Source organism: Lates calcarifer, linkage group LG13, assembly GCF_001640805.2.
Source record: "Lates calcarifer isolate ASB-BC8 linkage group LG13, TLL_Latcal_v3, whole genome shotgun sequence".
NCBI classification, from domain to species: Eukaryota; Metazoa; Chordata; class Actinopteri; family Centropomidae; genus Lates; species Lates calcarifer.
In genome coordinates this window covers 22,588,245-22,597,106 of record NC_066845.1, presented here as the reverse complement: position 1 = coordinate 22,597,106, position 8,862 = coordinate 22,588,245, and the positions used below count along the sequence as shown (strand labels likewise).

At 38.7% G+C, this 8,862-nt stretch overlaps 1 protein-coding gene across 1 annotated transcript; it reads left to right on the top strand.

Moving 5' to 3' along the window:
* Positions 1–461: 461 nt before the first annotated feature.
* Positions 462–8,810, top strand: dpp7 (dipeptidyl-peptidase 7). The gene is made up of 13 exons (XM_018669050.2): positions 462–594; positions 1,054–1,177; positions 1,257–1,396; positions 1,737–1,900; positions 2,875–3,010; positions 3,282–3,363; positions 5,164–5,330; positions 5,546–5,606; positions 6,228–6,346; positions 6,900–7,056; positions 8,014–8,078; positions 8,154–8,221; positions 8,313–8,810. Exons 1-13 carry the CDS (start codon positions 487–489, stop codon positions 8,422–8,424), a joined length of 1,503 nt encoding a protein of 500 aa, XP_018524566.1. The 5' UTR covers positions 462–486; the 3' UTR covers positions 8,425–8,810.
* The last annotated feature ends 52 nt before the right edge of the window (positions 8,811–8,862 follow it).

The window sequence follows — 8,862 nt, the reverse complement described above, 5'->3', positions numbered from 1 at the left end:
ATTAATACAGTTAACATGGAAAAAAAAATATCAATATGTTGCATTGAATGTCGATTTAAACGTGCTCCTAACTTTTGGGCTGGTTCTCCTAAAATTTTCAGTAAGGAACTACAAGAGGAAGAGTGAAGAGTGCTACAGGAGCCCTGAAGAGGATTAAGCCCCTCTAAGTGTCTGTGCACATGGCTGCCTTCATGAACTGATGGACACAGTAAGAGATATTTAACTCATTTGTTCTGTGTCCGATTTCAGAACGATGTTGTATGACTTGTAGGTTGACAAAGAGTCGCTCATCTGACGCATACACCAAAAAAGTTTCAGGCTTCCGGGTTTAATACATAATACATGTTCTCGTAATATATTCATGGACATAACCTACTGAAAAAATAATTGTAGATTATTCGAGGCGCCCTGAACGCTGCACAGTTCATAACATAGATCATGTGACACGTGCGATTCGCACATGCGCATTCGAGATTGGTAGGTTCGATGTCCCTTGGACGTGAGAACATGATTAAAATATCAGCTTTTTTCACGGTAGCAGCAAGCTTGTTCTCTGCTGAGCCGCTGCACGCTCTGCCAAACACTTATTTTCAGGTAACGTTTGAGTTTTTAAAGTTTGCTAGTTTTTGTTTTTCTGAAACTTCAGCTCAGTTTTAGTGAAAACTCCACTCTGAAGTGCTCTACTTCCTTTCACTGTCCCTTTACGTCTTTGACAATTGTATCAAATTTGGCATGCAAGTGACCAACAAACCAACACTTTCATTTCAAACACTTCAAAAGTTTATGTTTTGGCAATACAATAGTGTTAAATGGTATGTCAGATAAAGAATGGAGATTTAGCATTAGCCACAGGTTTTTCATTGTGTTTCAAAATGGCAAGATATTTTGGAAGGTCTAACGAAATTTCTGTATTATCACCCAGTTGTGATGTGTAAAGCGTTAGAATTCAATGAATAACAAAGTATTTCATGAATTTCCCTCACGGGATCAATAAAGTACATCTATCTATCTATAATATGCGCTGTATATTTAATTCATGATTCATGTTCATAGTCAAGAAAACATGGATTCAAGGCAGAGACCCATTTCACGGAGAAGTATTTCAGTCAGACTCTGGATCACTTCAACTTTAACAGCATGGGAAACGGGACTTTCAGTCAGCGCTACCTGATCTCAGGTAAAACCAGTTTCCTGCTAGAAACAGAACTAATGTATGAGCAAATGATTCACTGTGTCTGTTTTCCCTCTGCTTCTAGATAAGTACTGGAAGAAAGGCTACGGCCCTATTTTCTTCTACACTGGCAATGAGGGAGACATCTGGGAATTTGCCCTCAACTCTGGATTCATCACAGAGTTGGCCGTTCAGCAGAAGGCACTGGTCATATTTGCTGAACATGTAAGAAAGGAGTGTGAACAAATCATGAAACAGTCCAATAAAATACAAACACTACAGCCATTCCTGACCAAATTGTTCTGGCTGAGTAGAATTTGCAGATCATGTGACAAAGTCTAATGGATGGTTAAAGTTTAACTCATACTGTCAGCTGATTTTCACTTCCATTGTTATTGGCACATTAACACAACCATACAAGGCTGATGACAATGGAAGACTTTGATTCACTTACTGTACTCAGTGTGCACGATGGCTCAGGAGATGGGTATACTGCAGCTCTGGTCTCTCATCAAGCAAAAAAAAGAAAAAAAAAACAGGACTTGAAGTTTCTTCTCTCTTACAGAGATACTATGGCAAATCTCTGCCTTTCGGCAAAGACTCCTTCAACATCCCCCAGATCAGCCTTCTGACAGTGGAGCAGGCCCTTGCTGACTATAGTGTCATGATCACTGAGCTGAAACAACAGCTGGCAGCCACAGAGTGTCCCGTCATTGTGTTTGGAGGCAGGTAAGAGTCACCTGATGACACTATTCTCAGTGTCGTCCACAACCCTGCTATAAATCCTGCTAATGTTCAGACTCTTTGGAGAGGCATTGATTTAACTATGTGATCATTTTCAGTTATACTTCGTCATACTTTTCTCGTTCACATTTTTTGTCTTAACTTTTCAAACCAGAAAGACCATAATGCAACATAAGTCAACAAATCTGTGCACATAAAAGTAGCATATTCAGATAAACCCAGATAAACCAGTAAACACTGGAAATAAACAAAACAACAAATTCCCCCAGTTAACCATTTAGTTAATAAAATCTGTGAAGAGTCCACGTTGACACATTGAAATCAGTTGATTTTTTTTGTTTAAATCTTACATATAATAAAGTATCATAAAAGAATTTTGAAAAACAGCAAATAATCACCTTTAAGAAACTGGAACCAGAGACTGTATGGATTTATTCTTCAGAAAAGGACATAAAACCATTAACTGAAATAGTTGCTGTGGTTAGCAAGAAATTCCTGGTTTGGACCCTGCTGGGCCTGAGGCTTTTCTGTGTGGAGTTTGCACATTCTCCCTGTGGGTTCTCTGTGGGTACTCTGGCTTCCTCCCGCAGTCCAAAGACATGCAGGTGAACTGGTCACTCTAAATTGCTCATAGGTGTGAATGGTTGTTTGTCTCTATATGTCAGCCCTGTAATAGATTGGCAGTCTGTCGAGGGTGTACAGCGCCTCTCGGCCAGTGAGTTATTCGTTCTTTTTAACTAAATATGCTTTCACTCCTCTGAAATATGGAAAAGAATGGCCCATTGACAAGTTTCCCTTCACTTTCAGATATCTGATTATACTTAAGTAAAATGATACCAACCCAGTTATTCCTCAGTCCATTTTAGGCCAGACACGACACAAGATTTCTTCTCAAATAAAAGGTAGAAACTCTTAGTATTATGTCTTATTTGTTTGTCCGTCTCCCCTCCTCTCTGTAGTTATGGTGGAATGCTGTCGGTCTATATGAGACTCAAGTATCCAAACATTGTGGCTGGAGGTTTGGCTGCCAGTGCCCCCATACTGTCCACCGCTGGGATGGGAGATTCCAGGCAGTTTTTTAGAGATGTTACAAATGTAAGTACTTGGATTGCCATCTTTTTGTTGCTGCCCATTTTGTGATTTAGGCAGACAAGTGTACTAAACCTTATTTAACCTTAAAAAAAAAAAAAAAAAGATTCCAAAATATCTGCATTTGTGCCAGCTGTCATTTTCCAAGTGTTTTCTTACCCTAAATGTGTTACAGTTGTCTTGGTAACTGTTTATTTAGTCAGTACACTGTAGCAAATCATTTGTAAATTTAACCACACTTATGATATGAGATAATAACTTTTTTTCTCTTGGAAAGGATTTTGAAAACATTGCCCCTGAATGCAGAGATGCTGTGAGAGGAGCTTTCCATCAGCTGAAAGAATTAGCTGAAAGCCATGGTAAATCTGTGTAATAATGTTCTTTGTGAAGAGACCAAAAAGAAGTATTGGACCATATTTTATTGTTAAGGCACCAGTAACACTTGGTCCAACTTAAACCTGTTTTTTCTCATTTAAGACTTAAATAACTAAAAAAAAAAACTCAGCAAACAATTAAAAAATGAATACATAGAAAATAAAGAGGTAAATAATAAAAAATCGGGTGTAGTTAGCAATACTCTTTGATCAACTATAACAATATTAAAACCCTGACAGATAGACAGAAGTGAATAACTTTGATTCTCTCATTAACATGCAATGTTATGCTGGGAAACCTTGGGTCCATGAATTCATCTGGATATTACTCGATGCATACAACACACCTAAACACTGATGCACAACAAGCACACCCTCCCGTGGCAACAGCACTCCATAATGGCAGGGGCCTCCCCTAGCAGGACTATCACACTGCAAAACTGCTTCATTGGTATTGGCATAAAACTGGATGCATTAGCAGTCCATCCAGTTTTAAAGATTAATGGAAGATCAATTTGCAAAATAGACCTAAGAACATCCATTTTGAATTCCCAGAGATTTTTGAAATTCTGCCCATTATTTTTGAGATCCATGCTTAAGCAGCAGGGAGAAGAAAGAAAGTATTTCAAAGTTTATAATTGCCTTGTACTGAAAGTACGGAAGTAGGTTGCATGTAGATAAGAAGATACCTGGTGAAATCCTGCAGTTTTGAATGTAAACAGCATCTGATATGGACATATTTTGCAAGGTTAAGTGGCATCTGAATTAACTTAAACCAGTTTATATGATGTCCTAAGATGGAACTGAGCTCATCAAATAGTTTAAAAACTTGACAAATAGAGTTTGTCATGTCTGAAATTAATAATAAGATATCATCTGCATGAAGTGAAACAGACTGGTTATTTCCTTTTACTGATGATGATGATGATAGAGGAAATATGTTCAAAAGAGTGAAGAGAATTGGATTGAATCGCCAGTCCATGGCAGGGCCAACATATATAGACAAACAACCATTCACACCTACAGGCAATTTAGAGTTATCAGTTGACCCAAGCTGCATGTCTTTGGACTGTGGGAGGAAGCCTGAGTACCTAGTACCTAAACTCCACACAGAAAAGCCCCAGACCCGAACCGGGCTCGAACCCGGAACCTTCTTGCTGTGAGGCACTGTGCTGCCCACATCCATCAGTCATCATACTTAATCATTTGTAAGATGCGCTTTTATTTTGAAATTCCCCTCTCACGTCTTTCTCCGCGGGAGCGCGCACAGCCAAACAAAAAGCGAGCGGCACAGTGGTGAATACATCAGTGGTCTGGAAACATTTTGGAGAAAGGCCAGTTATATGCTGTGTTTAAGCCATGCCACTTCAAGATAAAATACAGGTTTACATAGGTTTACACATTATCCTCCTTTAAGGTATACAAATAGAAATTTAATGATCTTTCAGTTTTTTTCACATTTCAGAATGTGGCACTTAATAGAAAACAGGATTTATCTATTTTTATCAAAAGAGAAGGTTTTTCATTTAAATGTCTGGTTGAGCTCAGGAATAAAAATGTCAAATGATGTTTTAGTTGTTGTTTGTGATTTGATATGAATAAAAGTGACTGTGTTAAATCAATAGATAATATCGTCTCATATATGATGATATCGGCAAACTTCAAATCGTTGTCCACTGAATCGATATAAAAAAAACCCAAAATGTCTCAGAACAGCCTAGGTGCAACAAAATCTATTAACTGAATAAGGAATTTAAGCCCTCTGTGGTGTTGTTTTGTTACCAGATTACAGTCGCATCCAGTCTGAGTTTACTCTGTGTAAACCTCCATCGTCTGCTCAGGACATCCACCAGCTGTATGGCTTACTGAGGAACGCCTTCACTCTGATGGCCATGCTGGATTACCCCTACAGCACTCACTTCATGGGCAACATGCCCGCCAACCCTGTCAAGGTATATATACAGTGTGAGGGAGGGTGTACAAAATTTTTATGCCTCAGCGTGGACAACATATATCTAGGTGATTTTAACTACTGTCAAATAAGGGGGGGAAAGAACAAAATAAGAAAAAAAAATGTCAAGAAGTCACATGAATTTGATGAGATCTGTTCCAGTTTTAACAAGAGACTAAAGCTGACAGTGATGTATAATGTGACTTTGATTTTCAGGTGGCTTGTGAAACCATGCTGAGTGGATCTGACCTACTTGGTAACCTCAGGAACACTGCAGGTAAAAGATATGAACACTTTCTTATTTAAAAAGGCTTAAATCTTTGTGTGCAACATTTGAGGAAATTGTTCTTACAAAATCATTATTAGCATACAATTTGGTACAATTGTTAGTCTACTAGAATGTATTTATTTTAGATATTGGTGAATAAAGATGAGAATATGGAGATTGAAAGTAGGTTCTCTCTGTTGCTGATCAGATATAGTTCATATTAGCCGTCAAGGGTGGGCAGTGGCCAGCTTCATATTTCTTAGATGGCAAATACATTTGCTTTCAAATACTTATATAGCATACATTCACTAGCAATTGTTCCAAAAAATGTCTTGTATGGGCATTGGCAACCTCATATCTAGAGTTTTTTGTATTTTGTCCTTTTAGAAACCTGTGTTTTTCTGTTTTCTTGTTGGTGCATTAAAGTGCACTGTGCGGTTTTAAAAGTCTGATTTAGTGTGCGTGTACTTTCTGGCCTAGAATTTTTATGAATGGGGGGGGGGGTGCTTTTATTTATTTATTTTTAAACTTGATACTGTGTAGTATCTATGTGGTCTCCATTACAGCTGATAGACACGTACCAATCTCCCATGACCACACATTAAATAACCGTCATGCTCCATCCTGCAGGAATTGTATACAATGCTACTGGGGTGCTGACCTGTTTTGACCTGTACAATCTGTATTTGGAGTGTGCTGATCCCACTGGATGTGGACTGGGCTTTGACAGCCTGGCCTGGGACTACCAGGTACTCCAACATCCAGTATTTGTGTTAGTTGTATTTTTTATAATGTAATATGATCAAAACAGCAGTAGATCATTTCAAGTTGACTTCTGTTCATGCAGAATTAAGGTTTTGTTACAGACAGAATGAAGGAATCTGTGTATTGTGGATGGATGCACTGAAAGCTAATATAATATCAAATATCTGTATCTGCTGATAGCAGTAGCAAAATGCGTGTAGTCTGGTACCATCTCATACCTCCCTTTTGTCTGTTTAATGTTCGGCTTGGATTAATGAATGGATGAGATGAGATGAGATGCTACAAACATTTGTGATAGAGATTTCTCACTTGATGACAACAGAAAATCAGTTATCTATTAAAATGAAAACAGTGTGCTGAGTTTTTGAAATGTAATTATTTTATAAGTCAGTATATTTTTAAAAATGCTATAGTAGATTGTTTTGGCATTTTTTGTCTGACAGAATTTTATTATGACAAATTAAATATCTCATGCATCTGAAGTGCTTCATCTTAACACTGATTCTAACTCTTCCCCTGCTTCTGTTCTGGTTGCAGGCTTGCACAGAGATTAATCTGTGCTTTGAGAGCAACAATGTGACGGACATGTTTCCTCCCATGGCCTTCACTGAGAAAGACCGCGAGCTGTACTGCTCCACACGCTGGGCTGTGGTTCCACGGCCACACTGGCTCAAAACCCAGTTCTGGGGTGATGGTGAGCACTGATTACTGATAGAAACACCACACTGTTCTGAAGTATCATGGCATCTCGAGAAAGTTGTGTAGGGTATACTAATGTGGCTTCAGGAAGTATTCAGACCCCTTTACTTTTAATTGGATAAAATTTCCATTTAGTAACACAGAAATTTTGCTAATTTATTAAAAAATTTAATCTGAAATCCCTTTACTTACGCTCTTTACAGAAGTGTTCTAACCCTTTGCTGTAGCACTTCAGATTATGGTGAAATTCATCCTTTTTGCTTCAGCTATCCTTCAGATGTGTCTGAAGTTGATTGGAGTCCATCTGTGGCAAACTGAATTGATTGGACATCTTCAGTAAGAGGCATATGGCAGCTGGCTTAGAAGAAATTGCTTTTATAAAATAATCAGCACAAAATGATGAATAATTGTTTAGCTGTCTAATGATTGTTTTTAATGTGTTGTTTCAGACTAGATTTGTATTTCAGATATTGGTTCTAAAAAAAAAAGATGAGTATGTGGAGGTTGAAAGGAAGTTCTTCAGTTGGTGATCAGATATAAAGATATATTTCATGTCAGCAGATCCTTAGAGGGCAGTGGGCAGCTTCATATTCCTTACCTTACAGAGCCACTTGCTTGAAAATGCTTGTATTTGTGAAACTGGTGTGCTCTGCCTCAGTGCATGCTGGGAGGCATTGTCTCATTTTGTGTGTGTGTGTCTCTGTGCTCACCATAAATCTGCAGTCACAAATAGGATACAGTGATATCATAACTAGTTTGGAGCCAATCATGGTCCAGTGTTCAACTTACACAAGGTGTGATGTAGAAACTTGAAAACTGCAGTGCACCCACTTTATTCATGGGGAACTTTTCAGTCAAGTAGGTGTCCAGCAGTGGACAGTCCTTCTGGGATGAACATTACCTCTGTATTTCTCCACTAGTGTTTTTGTTTGTAATGAGCTGTTGTGTTCAGCCCTCTCCACAGCCAGCAACATCATTTTCTCCAATGGCGATCTGGACCCATGGGCAAATGGAGGGGTAAGAGATTTAACACTTCAGTGAACTGCAAAGTCCCTTTTGTCAGTCTGAGTTAATCAGATCTCTGCTGTTTAGGTGCGCAAGTCCTTGAGCTCATCACTAATAGCTGTCAACACCGGAGGAGCACATCATCTAGACCTGAGGTACAGCCAGCTGTTGGCCCCTCAGCAGTCACCTTTAATCTACAAAGTCACATAGCATAATCTAATCTGATGTTTGTGTTGTTTTATGCAGAGGGTCTCATGACGATGATCCAGCGACAGTAATCGCTGCCAGGAAAACAGAGGCAGACATCATCGAACAGTGGGTGAAAATGGAGAGGACCAGATTGCAAACACTATCTTAAAGCGCAGGTTCCAATTTGTTTCAGGACTGGGATTATGTAAACCAAGTTATTTCTAAGATTACTGTAGCAGAATTCAGGTTCACCTCAGACCAAGGTCCAGAGAACAGAAAATACTGGATTCCATAAATCCACCTGTGTCTCCCCATTCTATTCTACACACTAAATATAGAAGACGTACTGTGTTCACCCTGGAAAAGAGCCAGAATTGGTTGAACTTAATCAGTAAGTGTAATGAATTGGTTTGATTTCTGAGTGTGCTGCTCGTGGACAGTAGCGTCTCACAATGCAAGCAACTAACCACAGGAGTGGAAGAGCTGCTCACAGCTGAAGAAAATTACAACTACTCATGGACAGTGAAAATCTATAATAAAAAGTGGTTCCACTCATTTCACTGTGTTCTATGTATGTTTTTAAACAAACATCTCCAAAAAGTGTAAA

Coding starts and splice junctions, on each gene's coding strand:
- dpp7 (XM_018669050.2), top strand. CDS start 487: ATGTCCCTTGGACGTGAGAACATGATTAAAATATCAGCTTTTTTCACG. Junction 595..1,053: donor TGCCAAACACTTATTTTCAG/GTAACGTTTGAG, acceptor TCATGTTCATAG/TCAAGAAAACATGGATTCAA. Junction 8,079..8,153: donor ACCCATGGGCAAATGGAGGG/GTAAGAGATTTA, acceptor TCTGCTGTTTAG/GTGCGCAAGTCCTTGAGCTC.